Genomic DNA, 22,136 nt, shown 5'->3' on the forward strand with positions numbered 1-22,136 from the left:
TCTCCCAGTACCATCTCCCAGCCTACAGGATGCCATGGATAATTGCCTTGGGATGGATTCATGCACTTTGCCCCAGACAATGGACCCATATGAATTATGCAAACAGCTCTGAGAGGGTCTGATTATGTCAGAATCCATTAAAGCCTCTTTGAGGGGTGCAGAATACTCAGATTCACCTAAGCTCCACTCCACAAAGATACTGGACCAATATTTTGCTCTCTCTCATTATTATTTGATCAGTGAATGATGACTTTCCCTCAAGTGAAAGTAACTACTTCTTCTGACAGATCTTTAACATGGCGTACAATAAAATTAGCAAAAAATGACTCAAATGTCAGACAGAAAGTGTACCTCATTATATTTCGTAACTTGTTTGTAAGCTACAATAGTAATAACCCATCAATTATATTTACCCACCTAAAACTATGTTTATCATACTAGTATCATATTGCATGACATTACATTAAATATTACTGCTTTCTTAGATTTTTTTCTATAATGTATTTTATATGGGCTAGATTCTTACATTTTATTCATGTTGAACAGTACCTTACCCTTAATTTCAATTAAATTAAACTACTAATCAATGTGACAAGGAGTACCAGAATTTGGTCTAAAGGGAATACTTCAGAGTATCAGTTATCTAGTACTATAAATAGATAATGGAAATATATGAAACTGAAATATACCAGTCTTTAGACACAATCCTACGTTTTACTCAGCCATAACTGACATGAAAAACAATGTGAGTTCAGCATGAGAAAAGTGTGCAAAAATAGGTACTGTAAATATAAAAGTGGAAACATCTTTCATGTCAGATATTTAATTGATGATAAAACTAACACAAAGTTTGGTGTTCAAAACAATTTATAAAAACAGCTAGAAATTACATGGGTGAATGTTCTGAAATTAATGTGAAAGAAAGAAAGAAAGAAAGAAAGAAAGAAAGAAAGAAAGAAAGAAAGAAAGAAAAAGAATTTGGACCCCAAACAAGAAAATCTGTCCCAAAAGCACAATTATGAATATATGCTGTTGCATCAGTATGTTAAACAGTTGGCAAAATAATGAACATAGAAGATAAAGAAATCGTTTTGTCTTCCTTTTATAAATAAATGTTGTATATATATTATTAGAATCCGTGTGTTGATTCTAGCACTTACATATTAGAAATTAGGGTTCTTTTGCCTCTATTTCTCTTTTATAATGGATTTACATGAACTTTTGAAAGAAAATGTATAGCTCTTTCATCTCAGGATACTCAACGTATCTTGTCAAAAAGGGAAACAATTGACCAAAAAGGGGAAGCGAACTAAATGGCCTAATTAAAACAATTCTCAACTTTAAAAAAAAAGGATTAATATATTTTTTTCTCTGATACTTTTACTTTTTTGGTCAGCAATAACTCAGCAGATCATCATGCAGACGGTTTCACTGATCCTGCTACCAAAACAAAGGTAATATTTCCATACAAATAAATTGTTCCACAACCACAACTACCTCTGTGATCAGACATTCCATCACCTATTTCTACCTATAATTTTCTTCAAAAAATTAATCATTGTAGCCTCTGCATGGGTAATTCCATTTCTTTTAAGGTCTGAGTTATCAAATGTCCCTCTTAGTTGTATTTCAGGATACTTAATGAGTAAATGATCTTTTTTGAAATTCATGTTTCTTTTAAGAATTATTCTTCATGACTATGTGGCTGGAGGCTAATTGATTATGTTTAATTTTCTTCTCCAATAATGGCTCGCCAAATATTTTAATTTTTTTGCTACTTGTAGTTGGTGTAGGGCACTGAAGAGGATTACACTAATTATTATGATTTTAGTATGTGGACTGTTAGAATGGTTCCTGGTCTCAAATATCAAGTGTATGCAAAGAATATGGAGACAGCAGATTTACTGGCATCAGAAATAGCAGCATCAGGAACTCTGACATAAAAAGACTGTTCAGGCATTTCTATCACCCAGGTCTCATAAATTCAAGCTGTTCCTATGCATTTACACACTTGTGGATGCTGCCTCTTTGTGGCAGAATGCCATGTAAAATGTACCTTTCACATTAAGGACCAGATCCTGCACTCCTACTGAAACTACCCAAAACTCCCATCAACCTGAATTTTGGGTGCACAAGCAAAAAGTTTCACACTTGAAGGACCACATATTGCCCTGATCATTCGGATGTTACTAAGAAAATTTCCTTCCGTGTCACTGTGCAAGCCAATGTGCGTAATCGTCTTCTCACTTGTAGCCATTTAACACCAGTGTAACTGCTGACTTTAAAGGTTACTCCTAATTTACACCAGTGTAAATGAGAAAAGAATAAGGCTTCGGCTTTGGCAATGGTTCAAAAGAAGTTTTATGCTCAATAAAAACTGTAGAATGACACCTAAATCAGCACTTACATCTCTCATTGACTTCAATGACAGATATGCTGCAGATCAAGAACAGTATACACCATAATGCCATGCGTTGTTCCTTTTGCAATAAAACAAGAAGGATCTCCTGTTCACATTTAAAATCCACATTTCAGTACATTGACCAAACCACCCAGAGTTATGTATGGTCATGCACATTTGATTTTGTTTGTTTGGGTCGTGGAAGGCATGGTGGAAGGGAAGTACACATCCCAACATATCATTCATCCTGAATTGCTGAAGGCCAGTTTAACACAAAAATAAAGACATATACTTTACATAAGTAGAAAAAGCAGCACAGAACAGAGCCCTTTTGCAAAACAGATGTACTAGCAAATCCTGGCCAAACAATACCAAATACAATAACCTAAGAGATAAAGGTAAAAAAGAACGTGAAATATCACTTACCCTGATCCATATCTTAAATGAAGACTTTAGAAAGGAAAAAAATGTAAATATGGAACTATACTTTTAAGCATGTTCGTGATTCACATAGCAATGTCCAGTTCTGACCCATATCAGGTACCTTGATAAGTTACAATATATTGTGTTTTGAAAATAACCTGAAGAACGACACATCATATTATACTGTTAATTCCTTTTTGTTCAGACTTCATTGCGAGTAAAGGCAGAATCACATAGCAAAGTTTGATTTTGGCAAGATATTGTGAACTTCATGTAATCATTACTTGATGTCATTACATTTGAAATAGTTATCAAGTGTTTATTCAGAAATTATTTTTAAAAAATTACATGTGCTGGGATACATATGAGACACCAGTTGTCCCACCTTACAGTGATGCTGAATTTATGGATATCCTTTCAATTGCCTGATGCCCAAAGGGGTAAAGACATTATATTAGAGATGTGTACAGTCCATCATTTGGTCTTTCAAAGTGCCAGTATACACATGGATCTGTACAAGTGCAATTGCATTTGACTAAACAATCAGAAATTGGCTACAACAGTAGTCAAATCATTATATTTTGGTTGAGTAATGAAAAGAAATAATTTTCCTGCTAAAATCAACAATTTCTACATGTCCAACTAGTTGCCCTAGCAGGAGGCTCCTAATACAATATTATTTTATCCTGACCAGATTGCTTGTCTTGGATTGTCTTTTAAGATTTGGTCATAATTACTGTTCATTTTAGTAATTTAAAATGTCCTCCTGATACCACTTCAGCTTTGGAAATAAAGCTCTGCATGTAGTGCAACACTTCTGAGCAATTCACAGACTCTGGGCCCCATCCTGAAAAACAATTACACATCCATGTAACTTTACTTATGAGAACAGTTGTACTGACTATGGCCCCAGTCCTCCAAACTTTTGGGCATGTGGCTAACTTTACTTACTCACTGAAATCTATGGGACTACACACCTGAGCAAAGTTGTTTATTTGCCTAAGTGTTTGCAGGCTGGGTGCCTATGCTAATACTACTTTCATGAATAGAATTACGTGGATATGTAAGTATTTGCAAGACTGGGCCCTAAAATAGTGAAGGAAAGAGAAATGCTAATGTACATATAAAAATAGGTGCTACAATAAAATATTTTATAGTTCATCAATAAGTTATTTTCACTAACCAGTTATGGATCATATATCTCTGCCCTCTTTAATGATTTGTCCACATCTCTGCTGATCTTTTTTAAAGATCATAATATATATATATTTTTAATTCAAAAGTCCAGAAAGCATACAAACACATCCTTTAAAAAAGGAAACTTTGTAATAAATCGGGTGTGCAAATCTCTCCTTAAAAGCCATTTAGACTCACCCAGAGCTAAAAGGGGAAAACGTGCGCTGCACTCTTCAACCAAAGACTAAGTAAAATTAAGCAATGCCTGTCCAACAAAATGAAAGTGACTATGACTTTTGTACTTGTAACCTGCACAATCCAACCTAAGTAAACCCTCTTTCCCCCCTCCCCAACACAAACACACAAACACACAAGAGCAAGTGTTGTGCCCAGTTTACACCATAGATTGTTTCCGACTTGTAAAAATAAAAATGAAACAGCACACCCTTTCAGTATCATTCCCCGAAGCTGAAAATCCTGTGCCAAGGCACTTCACCCTACAACAAAATGAGTTAAAGGGGGGAGGGAGGGGATTCAGCATTTGTGTTTCTTTCTTTTGTGTGTGGTTGTTAAATACAAATATTCTAGAGAAGGAGGAGGAGTCGCTGTGGTTGTTGGGGGGAGGGAGGGATTTCTCAGAACTGGCTGAATGTGGTCTGTTTTTCCAGCACTTCGAGGTAGTCCGGCTCTGCGTTTAGTTTTGCTTTTAACTCCAGATACTCGTTCCTGTTGGGCTCTACATAGACAGTACTCGGGGGGCTGTAGAGCACCGTCTCCCGGAGCCTGCTGTCCCCCGCCCCGGGGTGCAAGTACTGATGGGGCCGCATAAGGTCATAGTTGGGGGTGTAGGTGTAGGCGGCGGGGAACTTGGGGTAATCGGGGATATTATTGCCGGGGGTGCCCAGCGAGGAGGAGGAGTGTTTGTCGGGCTCCAAAATGCCCCGGTAAAAGCGATCGGCGTCTTGCACCGGGGACAGCAGCTCATCCCGGGGCTGGATGGTGCTGACGCTGTAAGTGGGGCTCCGCAGGGGCTCGTCCTCCCCCGGGGGCGGCGGGGGCGGCGGGGGCGGCGGCCCTTGCTGCAAGTGATGGTTGCTGTAGGTGACCTTGAGCTCGTGCAGGTCTTTGTAATCCTCGCCCGCGTTGCCCTCCCGGGAGCGGTAGATGGGGTTCTTGCACATGTGGCCCAGCGGGTGCGGGATGTACTCGTACACGTGGCCAGCGGGGGTCTTCACTTTGGGCAGGGCCTGGCCGCCGCCGCGGGGGTGGCGGGGCGGCTGCGGCGCCGGGTGGTGGTGGTGGTCGCTGCCGTAGACGCTGTACTGCATGTTGAAGGAGCTCACGTCGGAGTTGTTGGCGCTGGCCGGGTCGCCCTGGCCCTTCTTCCGGCGCTTCATCACCAGCACGAAGAGCCCCGCCGCCACGAACACCGACATGATGAACACCAGCAGCAGGCTCAGGATCAGCACCGATAGCGGCACCGACGACGAGGGGGGTCCGCCCCCGCCGCCCGAGGGCGCCGCGCCCCCCGCCACGCCCGTGCTGTTGAGCCGCACGGTGGAGGAGAAAAGGGTGGTCCCGCCCGGCAGCTGGATGGAGGAGGGGGTAGGGGTGGAGACGATGATGTCGGAGTAGTCCGGGCACAGCAGCTCCGACCTGATGGTCCGCATGTCGCTCTGGGCGAACTTCTTGGGGGACTCACAGATGACCTGGTCCACCAGCACCCCGGTGTTGAGCTGCTCCAGCCACAGCTTCATGCCCACCACATCGCAAGTGCAATCCCAGGGGTTCTCGTGCAGGTCGATCTGTAGCAGGGATTTCAGCTGGTCCAGCACCCCGCTCACAGGCAGGTAGGAGAAGTGGTTGCTCCTCAGGCTCAGCCTGTAGAGAGTCAGGCCGGAAAAAATGCTGGCGGGCAAAGTTCTCAGCAGGTTGTTGTTCAAAAACAAGAGCTGGAGGTTTGGGACTGACTCAAAGGTTCCCGCCTCGATGTCCCGGATGATGTTGTACTGCAGGAAGAGGTACTGCAGGCTCTGCAGCCCGTAGAACAGCTCCGGGCTCAGCCGCTCGATCCGGTTCCCGTTCAGATAGAGTCTTCTCAAATTAGTTAGATCCCCAAAGGCCCGGTCCTGAATGACCGAGATCCGGTTGTTGCCCAGGTGCAACAAATCCAGCCCGGTGGCGTCGAGGAAATCCACCCTGCGGACCAGGGCGATGTAGTTCTCGGTCAGATACATCTTCTTGGGGTTGTAGGGTTTGGGCTGTAGTTCGGAGATACTTTCGATCTTCCTCTCCTGGCAATTGACATTGAGGCCCAGGTCGGAGATCTGCAGGTTGCAAGTGCAGGCGGTGGGACACTCCAAAGGCACCGGGGATTTGGTCTGGTAGGCTATGCTGGGGCCGTAATTGCTGTATCCCAGGTCTTTGGAGGGCAGGCGGGAGGTGGGACGCACCCTGGTCTTGTTTGGTTGACGGGTCCCTTTAGGGGGCTTCAAGGGGGATTTGTAAACAGCCGAGGAAGAAGTGGCCACGGAGTTGACCGAGGCCGGGGTAGTGTGGAAATATCCTGTGGTGCTCAAAGGTGTCTGCGGTCGCATTTCATAATCCGAGATGAGTCTCCTAGGGCAAAGCTCCTGCTTGGAGACTTCATCCAAGTCTCGGCCGTGCAAGCGGAAAGGGGTTTCACAAACCACATCCCCCACCAGAGCCGAGTAGGAGATACTGTCTAGCCAATCTTTCAGAGCGATCAACTCGCAAGAGCAATTCCATGGGTTCTCCTCCAACTGCAGCTCCACCACTTTATCCATGTGCTGCAAAAGGCCCAGGTAGGGCAGCAGCTTCAGCCGGTTACCCCTCAAGTCCAGGTGAGTTAAGGGCACAAAACGGAAAAGGTTGTTGGGCAAACTGGAGAGGAGGTTATCATTGAGGATCAGCACCTGCAGCAAATGCAGTTTGCTGAAAGCATTGGGTTCAATAGTGCTGATGTAATTATAATCGACTTGTAGATACTCCAAACTCTCCAGACCAAGGAAAGTGTCATCCCTTAATAGTTCCAGCTTGTTATTGTTCAGGTGCAGCCTCCTTAAGCCCCGCAGGCCATGAAAGGCCCCCGTTTCGATGTCTTGTATGTCATTGCTCCCTAGATGCAAAATCGAAGCCCCAGTGTAATTAACAAACTGGTTTGGGTAGAGTCTATTCAAAAGGTTCCCAGATAACAAGAGGTGATAGACAGGGAATCTTGGTGGGCTGATCTCGAAAAGGCTGATGATCCCTCTGTTTTCACAGCTCACCGTTAAGATGCTGTCCTTTTCCTCGCAAGGACACGCCTTATCGCAGATTTCCCCATAATACTCGATGCTTTCTGCCCACGACAGGACTAGCGATGTTAAAGCAACCGCTATCGTCTGCAGCATCCAGATATGCATTTTTTTGTTGGAGTCCTGTTCCAAAGTTACTGTAGAGCAGCATGCATACATTTTAACTCCTGTAAGAGCAAGAAGAGAAAAGAAAACAACATAATAGCATAAAGATTTGAAATATAAACCAAACACAAAGTTTTCATTTATTTATTTTAGCGTGGGGGCGAGTGGAGAAGGTTGCTATTAAAAATAAAATTTTGTCATTTCTAATTCCAAGTGTTTTAAAACCTGGATAATACTGAATCTGCTTGAAAGGACGATGTGGCAACTCCTCATGAGTTAAACGTCTGTTGTATTTTTTAAAAGGTAAGGTCACACTGGAAACCGTTCTTTTCTATTCATATGTTACATTTCACTGTTTCGTCAGATTTTTTTTTCATGACCGGCCCCACAAATATACATAAAATGGCTGTCAGTTCGGTTTCACGGTTCTAATTTAAAAGAAAAGAAGCACCATTTTATGAGGTTTCCCATCTCAGCCCTATTACCCACCCCCCTTTCTTCCTTTCAGAACCTCATAAGCGAACAGCGCACTGTTAAGGTCTTTCCCCACTTTTACAGACACAAGGTGCTACTGCGATTATTTTTAACCGTTGCTGGAAATGCTATGGTCGGAATTCCAAAGAAAAACGTAAAATATGTACATTAATTCAACACATAGAATCCTGTTGGGTCCCCCAAATCACCTCTTTCCTAAAACGGTCAATGGTTGTATATATATGCATTAAAAAAAAAACATAACTTTTGTGATGGACTTCTCCGGCAATGCAATGAATTACATCCACCGTGTAACTGAATGCACTTACTAGCTCTCTTTAGCAATAGTATTCATGTTTTGCATCTTCACTCACATAAGTAACCTTACTCGTTTGATATTTGTGAACACACGTACAGGCAGCGCGAGAGAGAATTAAAGAGGACGTTTGAGCCACTCACCCAAAATTTGTGAAAAATATAAAACGTGAAGATCATCTTCGCAGGCTCAGCCATAACTGGCATATTTACTGTTTATTCCCAGTGTTTTTGTAAAACTAGCCTAATAGAAACGGAGAGCTCTAACTAGGTCTCATGGAAATATATCATCGCCAACACTTCAAGCATTGGAGATGCTGATTATAAGCAAGGATGGCTGTCAGTGCTGTTCATCCTTTAGGGGAGAAGACACCCGAGCTGATTGAAAGCTAACGGGGGAAAAAAAATCCTACCATTGACCTACGTCAGTGATTTAATACCCGAATTTTATCTAGCAGGAAACAAATTTTCTTTCTCCCTTGCAGTCTGTCTCCTTGGCGCTTTCTCCTACTTCTACTTGTCTAAAAATAATATTAAGAGCCAAAATATGTACATGGGGGGGGGTGGAGGGGAGACTAATAAGTCATTGAGACTGCATTTTCTACGGTCAACCTTCTCTGAGCGTCACTCCTCACGGCAACACTCGCTTGGAGAAACGCACCCTAAAAATAAGTCTCATTACTGCAAGACATCTCTTGTGGCAGCGAGTTCAACGCTGAAATCTAGCACTTGCAGCATAGGGAGGGAAGCAGCAGGGAATCGGACGTCTTGGCGAACATATATATAGATATAGAATTTCGACCACACGTCTACCGGATCGAAATTACTGAAGAGAAACGGCTTCACTGCATCAATGCTGCATCAATCTTTCTAGTTATAGCATTTACCTTGCAAATTCTTTCTCAGCCCGAGCAGATCTATTCATCCATTAACCGCCTGATCTTCAAACCAAACCAAATCAAAAAAAGAAAAAAGCCATTGCGAAACGTGCTCGGGCAGTACAGTATCAAACTCCCGGGCGTTTTGCAACTTTAATTCAGTTATGATTAGTAAAGGAGATAAATAGAGTTTCCCCTCCCCCCCTTCCTCCTTCAAGAAAACAACGGGGGTGGAGAGCAAGAAAATAAAGTTGAATCTGTGCTATACAGGGCTGCGACCCTGCCTGAGAAGCCCGTCTGTGATAGCTGTGCGCCGCTCCTTGCCACATCTCGGTGGAGGGTCACAGTTTGCGGGGGTGGGGGGGTATTGCTTTCCCCCAAAGAGTTCAAACCCTTGCTCACCGCACTGCACGGCTGGCCCTAGGCAGCTTTCAGTACCGCCGACAGCAGCAGCAGCAGCAGCCGCCGGACACCGCCACCTAACTGAGCAGCACCCGAGCCGGGAGAAATCCTGTTCCAAAGGGGGGAAGGGGAGGAGTTGCGGAGCAGGGGGGCGATTGGGAAGCCACAAAAAGACACAGACAGCAAGGGGGTGGGGGAGTCAACCCCGATACTTACTGAGTCTGAAATCTCCAGGGCCCAAGCATTGTTCCAACCCATACCGCTGCCTGCTTCGGGTGTGCGCTGCGTGCGAGCCGGCCGGGCGAGGGAGAGCGGCGGCGGGGCTCGCGGACGGGAAGGCTGGAGAAGGAACGCACGCACACGGCGCCCCCCGCCCAGGCTGCGCCGAGCCCCCGCGGCACACACACATCGAGCGCGGCGGCGGCGGCGGTGCCAAGGGCTGGCTCCCGAAGCCGCTCTCAGCGCTCTCCCCGCGACCAGAGAGTGGGGGGGGGGGGGCGGGAGGGGCGAACAAGAGGGAGGGAGTGTGGGGGTGGAGAGTGGGGGGCGGGGAACGGAGGAGAGGGGCGGGCAAGTGGAGGGTGCAGAGAGTGGAGCCGGGGGGGGGACTTAGGAAGGAGAGGAAGGGGGTGAGGGGCGCACAAAGAGGGAGGGTAGGAGGAAGATGGGGAAATGTCTGTACACTGGGGGCTAATGGAGGGACCAGGAGGCTGCTCCCTTTCCGCCTCTCGCTGCCAGGCTGCGGGGCAGCCAGCTCCGCAGGGCGCCACACACGGACTCACATGCCGATACAACAAGCCGCCGCGCCGCGCGCTCCCCCTTCCCACGGAGCGGCACAACTCTCCCCCCGCTCCGCAGCCGCTTCCAGCTCCCCCTCTTTCCTCCTCCCCCGCCCAGCCTCCTGAGTTGCTCCCCCGCCTCACAGCATTGTCCGCCGGCCGGTCCGCCCCGCCGGCTGAGACCCAGACTGGCAGGGGAGGATGCGCGGCGCCGCGCGCCTGGGTTTAATCTTCCCCTTCTTCTGGCGGCGCGCGCCGAACATGGTAGTGTGCAGCGGGGGGGAGCGGGGAGCCTGGCCCCCGCGGCTGCCTCCTGCAGAGCCTCCGCCGCGGACCGGGCTCCGGCTGCTGCAGCTGCCTCTCCTGCGTGGTGTCTGGCAGCCTCCGCTGCATCGGCTTCTTTAGAAGGCACGAGGGAGTTGGGGCAGCTGACAGGGCTGCTGGGCACCCTCCTTAAGATCGGGAGGATCCCCCCTCGCCTTCCTGCCACCAGCAAAGGCAGGTGGGGGCCGACCTGCCGCAGAGAACGGCCAGGCTGTCGCGGGCACGAGGCGCTGTGGGAGTGCGGGTGATTCTGCCCTCTAAGCCGTTACAATGGCAAGGGGCATGGGGCCGGGGCTCCGACACTTGCTCGTTGTGGAGCTGCCGGCTTAGCAAAGCTGCGGCAGACGTGGTGGAGCTGGGGGAAGGCAGAGCAGTGAGGCCCCGTGGCCAATAGATGGCAGTGCAGGGCGGCAGATCGGCTTGCTCCTGGAATGCCGCGACAGAAGCCAAAGCAGCTTCTAGATATTATTTCTGGGCATGGGAATCAGCCTTGCAGACTATGTCCCGAACATAGCACAAGCGTAAGACTTTGCAGCCAGCGCCAGAACTGAAGGAGGGAGGGGAAGAAATAATATGCCAGCGATTCAAAGATTGGTAATTTGAAGAGACAAACTACACACCGTTTTGCTGATTGCTTTTCCCTTTATTGCCAGTTGGGAGAATTGTAGCTCACCTGGAATCTCGTTTTAAATAAATAACAAGAAGCTCCTTCACTTTGCTTTCAAGCTATCATGGTGGATCATGTTTAAGTTTAACTCTAGGTATTTATTTTGCAGGGCAATTGGAGTTTTGAATGATCTCAAAACGAAAGTATATTTGCATATACATTTAAATTATACATATGCACAAGCAGTGTAGAGTACATAAAACGTATATAATGTACAGTTATACTCATAATATAAATTGGACACCCCCGTGAGATTGAATTCTCTCTTTCAGTGAAAAACTAAATTCAGATGAAATTCCAGCTTTAAGTGAAAAACTAAATGCTACCTTAACTGAGAAGTCAAGACTAATGATCAATAAATTTATCATGCACCTTTGACTGTCCTACTTGCTCTTTGCCCACTGGTGGTATTATTTATTGGAATTTATTTTAACATTCTCACCCCTTGAAAAGTTTCAGAGAAACACCTTTTAAACATCAACCTAGCCCACAGATGTATCCTCTTCTTTCCAGATGTGGATTTTTTACCAGCAAATTGTATTGCCTAAAGCCCAGAATTAACAAGAACTGGGCCTGGATTCTAGTTAGCTTTCTCTACATAAACCGGTTTGGTTCCATTAGATATTGAAATCTAATATTTCCTGTGACCTTGTAGGTCTAGAACAGAAGAAATATAGTTTTGGAAAGAATCTCAGCTTCTCAGTGGGACCAAGTACTTGTTTTTAGTGCCAAATGGGATCAAAGATTACAATAATGACATTTCTAGATATAGACAATATAGACAGGTGTTTATAACTCCCTGTGTGCCCTGTACAGTGAGACATATGATCTAATCCAAAGCCTATTGAAGTCAACTGAAGTCTTTGAATTACTTTGTTTGGCTTTTGATCGGATGGTTTCATAGATGGAGGGATAAAAAAATAAATCCTCTAAAATATTCGTTGCATGTAGTATTTAGAGAGTACCTAATTGCATGATGAGGTATACATATTTTATAAATATTAATTTGGAATGGCCTACATAACTTTTTTATGACTTCACCATTTCTGAGGAATGTTGTGATCCCAAATTCATGCTGCTACATTTTTATACTGCACCATATTATCATGCATTGTATGTGTATCTCTCTCATAAACACACATACATTTTTTTCTATATGAGAGGAAAATGTTTTGAATAGCCCCAAAAGCTAGACATTAAAGAGGTTAAATCTGTCAACCAAATCATTTCAAAGAAGTCAAAATTCCATAAAACCAAAAAATAATGTTCAAATGAAATGAGTACAGTAAAGGTACTACAGTTTAACTATTCTGGTTCTGTGCTATTGAGAGTATTTGAAGCAACTACAATGAATGGAAACCTTTCCTCACAGTTTTTACTGAAACCTCACTTTTCAATATGTTAGATTGCTGGATTATTTTAGCAGAACAAATGTGTTCGAAATTGTTGTTAATGTAGAGTGATAGCATCTGAGTGTTCCATTCATTATCACCTCATTTTGATTAACACTCCATTTTGAATTAAACACTTTTATTTGAATTCAGTAAGATTTTTTGTAGTATTTATCATAATTTGCATGAACAGCAATATAAGTCTCAGCTTTGCAGTCCTTAGCCAGGTGAAACTCTCACCAGCTTAATGAGGACAATGCTGTCTGTGATGATTCATTATCTTGATACATTGTGTGTGAATTTTTAAACTGAAGCTGGGAATACAAGTTGCAAGAGTGAGAGCACCAAAAGTCTGGCTAAATTTATAAGCAGAAAAGGAAAATCAGTTTCAGAATTGTGTTAATTTTTGTTTAATTTAGAGCTGTTTTTCCCTTTATTTTAAAAATTTGGGTAAATCTAGATTTCATAAAAATAAATGACAAATATCCCTGCTTATAGGACCTATAATATGCCCAATTCTATTCCCACTGGCGTTAATTGAACAATTTCTATTGATTTCAAAAGGAGCAGGCTTGGGTGCAGTGCAAGGCAAATACTATTATAAACTTCCCTAAAAAGCTCTGCCATTATGTCTCAGTCCTGACCTTTCATCTCTTCCATCTCCTATTGGTCATTATCCTACACTTTCAGAAAATGTCAAGCATGTAGGTCAAAGATTTCACAGTTGTGTGCCTAACATTATATACCTAAATCTATCTATAGGCACTGCCATAAAAGTGGCCTCATTTTCTGTGGCACAGAGTGTCCACAGCTCCCACTGTACATCAAGCAAGCCACTTTTATTTAGAATGTAGGCGCTTAACTTCAGGTGCCAACATTTGGGGGAAAATGGCCTTAATTTATAGAATAATGTGATCACTTGTACAATTTTGGAAACATTAGTCAAGCTAACATGTCTGTATACATAGTAACTTATTTACAAAATAAATGTAATAATAATTTGAATCGTTATAAACATATACTTACAAATTAAGGAAATAATGTGGTAACTTACAACAATTAAATGCAAACATTTACCTAAATACTGTAGACAACAGTGATTCTCAATGAATAGTTCTGTCTTTTAGATAAATGAAATAAGTAAACTATCTTTACATAGTAAACATATTAAAATCAAAATATGATTTAACAGTTTGGCTTGTAATAGCCCGCATAATTGCATTATGTTGTAACAGAAAAAGAATAATGTTTGGCTTAAATTTGTTGGGAGGATCATGGTGTTAAAAAACCTACAACAAACCAAATGTCTTAGAATGAAAGCAAATTGTGGGTTCCACATACACAATGAGACATTCTGGATGTCATTCTACTGGTGTCTTCTCCACTTCTTCTGAATGGGAACTTATCATCAGTAACTGCCACTAGGTGTCCCAATATGCACCTATGCAAGGAACTGCTTAACAATTAAATGAAAAAAGCTAAGGAGGAGGGGACATAATATTACAACAATAAGCAAAACCTTGGCTTACAATCTTTACAGTTCTATTTGACTCTGACTCTAGAACAATATTAAAAAAGAAGACATTCATAAATTCAGTGATCATTACAATCACTGGATTTCATAACAGATTTTTCCAGTTAGGTACTAGTGAAGTCCTTCCTCTTTTACATATCATAACTATATATTTCAAAAGCAGGAGAAAATGAAAACTGCTTGAAAAGTTATGTCTGAATAAAGATTTTTTTCATAATGTCATATAATAAATTACCATATATCTTGTACAGGTTGGCATAAAAACATTGTTTCTTAGACATTTAAATCTTTTAACTCAATGTTTACATGTAACAAATACAAATGAATTTGTGTGTGTTATGGGTATCTATCTCCATTATGTCAGGAAAAATAGGATATCGCAAGAATTTTCATAGACAAGACATTGTGCAGACTTCAGTGAAATATACAGTCTTTTGACACTTACATGCTTGTACTAACAGCCAGATAGGATTGGAAATATTTTGGTTATAGTCTAATTCTACTCACACTCAAGGTGTTACATAGTGCTATATAAATAATACGCTCTCAGAGCAGCTAGTGTAGAGGCAAACAGAGCAGTTATTATATCCTTAGTAGTGACTTATATGCAATGGGATATGACAATTCCTTTTTTGAGAGATGATATAATGACAAGACCATTAGGGTTTCTTCTACTCTGTTGTAATAACTGGTCAAGGAATTTCCTGTTTGGACTGCCCCCTCAGAATTAAGTTTTTACTTCAAAAAATTAGTTTGTAGCCCTTATGACTGCAAAGAATACCTTCCAAATATGAACCAATGCGGAGCTGTCTTCCTGAGTCTGCAGCCAACCAACCTGAAATAATAATACATGTCTGTGATTCGGGCCCTAATAACAATTTAAACAGCTGATAATTTACGTCAACACTATTAAATATTTCAAGGCTGATCACTTTATGAGACACAATCAGATATATGGGGATTATGTACAGAGTTTTATATTTTGGTCCCCACACTGACCCCTAGCATTATTGCATCACAGTATCTGTACTGGGTTTGAATCCAACTCCCAGAGAAAATTTGAACCCATGAATTTACAACCAAGAGATTACTCAGTAAGACTCACTAAGAGTTCAGATAGTTGAGGTGGAGATTCTGATACCCTTATGCATGTTGAATTTTGCTCACTCCACAGGCACTTTTGTTGAAGTAAACATGATCATTTACAAAGTAAACTGGTATTCAGATTAAGCAAGCGTGTCAGAATTTGGCCCTGAGAAAGGAAGCATTATTATTCAAATTTTAGATGGGAAACTGGACCATAATGAAATTAAATGAGCTGGACAGTGTCACACAAGAAGTTTTTAATCAAGAGAAGAACTTAACCCACTTCTCAAGAGTCTCATTCCAGTAGTGTAACCACAAAACCAAACCAACTCTCAGCATTTCTTCAAAAAAAGTATGATGTTCCTTTCTGACTTTTTCATCTCAGCATTTTTTCCCAATGTAAATATCTCAATGAAGCTGTCAGCAATGTGGAAACTTCATAAATATTATATCTATACCTAAGTGATGGACTCTGTCCTGCCTAAAATTGCCACTGGAGTTACAGAGCCTATATAAGCTCCATTAGCCTCAAACTCTGTAAACACAGCAATCACACTCTATTACAGAATGATTCTTTTTGATAAAATGCACCTATGCAGTGCTAAGTTACATTAACTCCCCATTCCTCAGAACTTGCACAACTGCCTGATGCAGAGTGGAATATTTTTTCTTTCTCCTTAAACACTATCCCTGTAAACAAAGAAGCACAGTGCGCATCCAGCAGACAAGGATTTCTTGGGCTTGCATTCTCTATAAGGCCACATGAATTTTATTTAGATAGAGCTCTATCAGACACCACCATACACTCTATATTTAAGTGCAAGTTGTCACTTCCAATTTAAACTATTATTTTCACAGCACAGGAATGCAGATAATGTAATCTCTTATTTTTTTTCTGGTACTGTGAGAAAACAAATATTAAAATACATTTTTGAAGTTTCCACACTGTTCGTATAATAATTCAAGAGCAGTTTCATTTTTACATCAATATTTGGAAGCATTTAGCAATTCATATTTATTAAGGGCCAGATTCTGCCATCTTTATGCAGATTGAGGGAAACTATACTTCATGAGTAATCAGTGAGACTCACAAAATAATGCACTACATAGCATGTGTAAATGTAACCTCTCATGGTATAATTCCCCACTCTGAACCTTAGTGTCCAAAAGATGGGGTACCAGCATGAATTCCTCTAAGCTCAATTACCAGCTTAGTACTTGTAGCGCTGCCATCAACCAGGAATTCCAGTGCCTGGTACACTCCGGTCCCCCCAAAACCTTGCCCGGAGACCCCCAAGACCCAGTCCCTCTGGATCTTAACACAAGGAAAGTAAACCCTTTCCCTCACCGTTGCCTCTCCTAGGCTTCCACTCCCTGGGTTACCCTGGAAGATTACTGTGATTCAAACTCCTTGAATCTTACAACAGAGAGAAAAATTCACCTTCCCCGCTCCTTCTCTCTCCCCATCCCAGACTCTCCCTGAGAGAGACAGTAATCCTAACACAGAGAGAAAATTAACCTTTCTCTCCCTTTTCCCTCCTTTCTTCCCACCAATTCCCTGGTGGCTCCAGACCCAGTCCCCTGGGGTCTCACCAGAATAAAAAAAACAATAAGGTTCTTAAACAAGAAAAGCTTTTAATTAAAGAAAGAAAAACCAGTAAAAATTATCTTTGTAAATTTAAAATGGAATAGGTACAGGGTCTTTCAGCTATAGACACTGGGAATACCCTCCCAGCCTAAGTATACAAGTACAAATTAAAATCCTTTCAGCAAACTACACATTTGAACTCCTGCCAGCCAAATACACATTTGCAAATAAAGAAAACAAGTATAAGCCTAACTTGCCTTATCACCTAGTACTTACTATTTTGAATCTATAAGAACCTGTATCAGGGAGATTGGAGAGAAACCTGGTTGCACGTCTGGTCCCTCTGAGCCCCCAGGGTGAACAACAACCAAAAACTAACAGCACACACAAAAACTTCCCTCCCTCAAGATTTGAAAGTATCCTGTCCTCTGATTGGTTCTCTGGTCAGGTGACAGCCAGGCTCACTGATCTTGTTAACCCTTTCCAGGCAAAAGCGATATGAAGTACTTCTGTTCTATTAACTATTACTTATCTGTTTATGACATAACCTAGTCTAGCTCTAAATGGATTACTAAAGGCCAGATTCTGATATGCTTATGTTGAATAGAACCTATAGTGTTGCTGACCTCAGTGGGACTACTTGTGTAGAAAGGTGCCAACATCTGTCCCCATATTAGCAAAAAATATGTTTTAAAATAGCTAAGACAATAATAAAGGAGCTTCAGCTTGAATTGGTTAAACAAATCTCATCTGTCTGGATAATGGCAAACGGCTGCTAATGTGCCTTTAAAAGAAACTAACTTTATTTTATACAGATATACTTTTAAAATTTAAATTTTGTATTGTCCTGCTTGTCTACTTAAAAATGTGTTCCTACAACAACTGATGTGGATGTATATATAGTCATACACCATAGACAGCTCATGATTTATGGGAAGATTGGCACTGGTTGCAGTGGCATAGAATCAGGCCCATGAAATCTTTCTTTAAAAATCTGGTATCCTGTGACCAACTGGCCTGGTCCAAATGTTGCATAGATTTTATAATGGGAAAACATTTTTTTTTAATTTTTTTCAACTGAACAGAACACAAATAACCTTAGCAAAGGCACTTGTAGAAGCACATCATGTTCAGTAAGCAGAGTTTTCTGTTGAGTCTCTCTTTATAATTTACATTTTTATATGGAAAAGATAAATGCAATTTTCTCACAGTTTTCAGGGATAGTCTTTCTGAACTCTGCCTTTTTTTTAAAATGCAGTTGATGAATGCCTCCATACCGTTGACCTTCACATCAGCCATGATTAACCATGACAGACTTCATTGTTACAGGAAAAGGCACGGCAACAAAAAACATACATGTACTCTGTAACAGTCTGGCCAATGAAATGTACAAATATGACTTGATATTCAGAATAACCACAACTGCCACATGATTTATTGATTATGACTGGCTGTCGGCTACTCTATAATATAATTTGCAGTACACTAATACCCATATTGAGCTAGCTTATATAATTTATTTTCTATTTCTATTTTGGTCAGAAATAGCCTTTATCAGTGTTACATGTCACTTAGAAACTCTCTTTATATTCCTAGCTTCAGGAATCCGATGCCACACTTCTAAATCACTTCTGATCTTACTAGAGACCAAAGAAGCAGAACCTCTAGCTATTCACCATTCGAGGATCCCCTCAGTTGTGCTCACCAAATATTCTTATAGTTCTATGTATAAGCTAATAAAACATAACATGTATTACTACATATAGTATAAAAACACAATCCTTACTATGTGTAATATTATTCATTATATTTAAAAAAAACCCTTTAATCACCATTTGTGAATCCTTCCATTAACTGAATCATTAACCAACAATCACTTGTGTGTTGTATGTATTATAAATGGGACATTCCATCTCTCTCCATTTATTTTGTTCTGTCTGTCTGATTTTTATTAACTTGCAACCAGAGTTGTGTTACATTATTTCTATATTTACATGTAATCTAAATATTTTCAGATTTGAGAATTCATTGTATTAATCCTTTATTTTTAAAATTATGTTATCTTGACTTTTATCCTAGGGTCCTGAAATAACTCTCCTCTCACTTTGTTTCAGATCCTGATACCACATTGACTAGTGGTATACTCTATGCAGCCTCAATGAGACTGTTCATGGTGACACTGGTTAAGTCAATGCAACTTACATCACTCAGGGGTTTGAAAAAGACACCTCCTATGCAAGGTAAGTTACACAAACTTAAGTGCTTTCCACACTATGGTATGTTGGCAGGAGACCCACTCCCACTGACATAGTTTACACCTCTCACAGAGGTGGAGTAATTATGCCGATAGGAGAGCACACTCTCATTGGCATAGTGGGTCTTCACCAGATGTGCTACAGCAGCGCAGTAATATAGCATGGTAGTGTAGACTTGCTCTTAAGTGTAACATGATTTAGCTGTTTCTTCACCCTTTTTTCATGGTGTTGTTTCCAATGAAAACTCGTATTTTCACTCCCTCAAAGAATCATTCACAATGGTGAAATTCAAGCCGGTGTGTAAGGTCTGCATACCACCTGGAATTTAATGGAGCTTAAGTGATACAAAAGGCAGTCTGTGGACCCTCCACAGGGGGGGTGAATTTCCCCCTTTTGAGTTCTCTCTTGCAAAATTGCTCATCTAAGGGTACAACTACACTACCCGCTAGATCCACGGGTAACGATTGATCTATCAGGGACCAATATATTGCATGTAGTGTAGGCATGATAAATCGATCCCCGATCACTCTCCTGTCGACTGCTGAACTCCAGCTTGGTGAGAGTTGGAAGCAAAGTTGACAGGGAGATGCGAAGTAAGCAATTTTAATTTGATCTAAGATACGTACCTGAAGTTGCGTATCTTGGATCAACACTCTCCCCCACCCCAGTGTAGACCAAGCCTAAGAGGCCTTATGCCTCAAGTGACATCAGTGGCAAGTCATACTAAGCAGGAGCAGATTTTCAAACACTTTCAAGACAAGGAAAACATTTTTTCTATATTTTTCTGACATTCTTTTTTTGTGGTTGTGTAGGCATAAAGTTCATATCACTAAAATATATTCATAAGAAAGAATTTATGTAGTTATTACGCACCTCCACTTCATTTCAGCATTTACTCCCTTACAAAAGTAATTTACTGTCTTGTATACTCCTCTACTATGGATAGCATATCTTGAATATTTCTCATTGAGGATTCTGTTCAATTAAATCTATTTCTTGGTATACACAGTGTGGATGCTTCAGAAAATGATTGTACATGCACCAGACAAGAGCAGCAAGTAATCAACAAGCCCTGGGAAACTGGATTTTTGTTTGTTATTGTTTACTATCATTTTATGATAGATAAATTTCATTAAAAGATAGGAAGGCTAAGAATAAGTTACATAAATATTGAGTCAATGCAGTTATTTCAGAGATACAGCATAAATCCTGCTTCTAGCTAGTAGACTGAGAATATAATCCTTTTCATCCATTTCACATGCAAACTTCCATTGACTTCCATTCACAAATACTTATTTCAGTTATGATAATCAGTTATTATTATCATGATAATTTTGCAGATGTCTTTCCATTCCTTGAGCCTGTCCCTGTATTCCCGGCATGCCTTTGAAGCTAATCATTGTTTGCAGAGCTCAAACAAACAAATAACAGAACTACTTTGCCAAAAATGTTAGGTAGTTCTTATTAGTTAATAGAATAATAGTTGAATAAGGCTATGGTGCCTACCACGGTGCAGCACCAATCTTGGTATATTTTAACAACAACAACAAAATCTTGTGATTTTGCAGACAACTGAGACTTAATTCTTGTAGCTACCATTATCATTAAAACCCTTTCATATTTCTATAAATAAACAGCTCCTGGTTACCTTTATGCAGTCTGATCCTGCTCTCTGAAATCATGACAAAATCCCTATTCACTTCAATAGGAGCAGAATGTGCTGGTAGTATATTCTCTCTCTCTCTCTCTCTCTCTCTCTCTCTCCTTCCACCCACACATATATAAGTCATTCATTTTTATGTGGAGAAGAAACTATCATAATGGGCCAGATTCTGATCTCAGTTACAGCCAGGTAAATCTGAATTAATAACATTGATTTAAAGCTGTTACTTGGATTTTTATGGAAGCAACTGAAATCGGAATGTGGTGGAGTGTAAGTCATTACAAGTTCCCAACTGGTCATTGATTTTGGAACATATTCTGTTTCAAAGTCAGTTCACTGAGTCTAAGATTCCAAAGCATAATCAAGGGCCCTTTAATTCAGTGGCACTTTTGGACTCTGTTCTGCAACATGGAATATCATGAAATTCATCAATTCTGTGTCTGAATTTTGGAAGGAGGTTTGTCCATTACTTTGGTTACGTGAAACCAGCATAATTACCCACACAATATAAAGAAATAACAATTTTACCTAAGAAAAAAACAACAAAGTAGAATATTAGTCATTAAATACAAAATTAAAAACAAGTGGGATTCATTGTCAAATGCACGTGATTTATGCTAAATAGACAAATACTTTTGTCAGGCACATTTCTACACAGGAACACCAACTTTTGGATATAGTCACCTGCATCATGACACAGCCTCATAGTAAGGTAAAATAGAGTGCTGAACCACCTCTCAGGGAGCACCAGGAGGCATGCTTCTATAGCATAGCTCTCAGATGCATAGACTCTGCATGTCCACTGCCACTTTATTACCCCCCGTGCAGTGTATGGGAGGGAAAACCTCTTTGTTTTGAGATGCCATGAAACCAATGGGGAGAAGTGAGGGAGCAATTCCTGCTGTCCACAGAGAATAAGAGCTGCAGTTCTGCTTTGTCCATATGTGGGCTGTGCAATGATAGGGAAGACTGCTTGCACTCTTCCATACCACACTACATCCATGAAATAATAAGGCAGAATCTGGTTCTCAATGACTACAACAAGTATGTTCAGCTTCAGTTGAGTTTTTCACACTGCAAGAACTACATGAAAGCATGTACTGTTAATCTGGGTACTTTGATACTTTCACATTTCCAGAATAAATCCAGGCTACTTGATTTATGAATATATTTGAATACAATGGACAGTTAGAGGGCTCTGGTGCAACCACACCTAGAATATTGCAACCAGTTCTAGACTACGAGCTGTAAGGAATTGAGAAAGGAGAACAAAACTGATCAAGTCTAGAGGAATTCATTAATATGGAAAAATTAAGAATACTAAATATGAACAGCTTGGCTAAGTGATGACTAAGTGA

General features: G+C 41.4%; 1 protein-coding gene across 1 annotated transcript; it reads right to left on the reverse strand.

Moving 5' to 3' along the window:
* Positions 1 to 3,025: 3,025 nt before the first annotated feature.
* On the reverse strand, positions 3,026 to 9,814 carry SLITRK5 (SLIT and NTRK like family member 5). The gene is made up of 2 exons (XM_050948018.1): positions 9,708 to 9,814; positions 3,026 to 7,484 (listed from the first exon to the last, which is right to left on the reverse strand). The coding sequence occupies exon 2, from the start codon at positions 7,474 to 7,476 to the stop codon at positions 4,636 to 4,638; it is 2,841 nt and encodes a 946-aa protein (XP_050803975.1). The 5' UTR covers positions 7,477 to 7,484; positions 9,708 to 9,814; the 3' UTR covers positions 3,026 to 4,635.
* Between the last annotated feature and the right edge of the window lie 12,322 nt (positions 9,815 to 22,136).

The sequence above is a fragment of the Gopherus flavomarginatus genome, chromosome 1 (assembly GCF_025201925.1).
Source record: "Gopherus flavomarginatus isolate rGopFla2 chromosome 1, rGopFla2.mat.asm, whole genome shotgun sequence".
Classification (NCBI taxonomy): domain Eukaryota; kingdom Metazoa; phylum Chordata; order Testudines; family Testudinidae; genus Gopherus; species Gopherus flavomarginatus.

What these genes read in the sequence shown, in the direction of transcription:
- SLITRK5 (XM_050948018.1), bottom strand. Translation starts at nt 7,476, where the DNA reads ATGTATGCATGCTGCTCTACAGTAACTTTGGAACAGGACTCCAACAAA.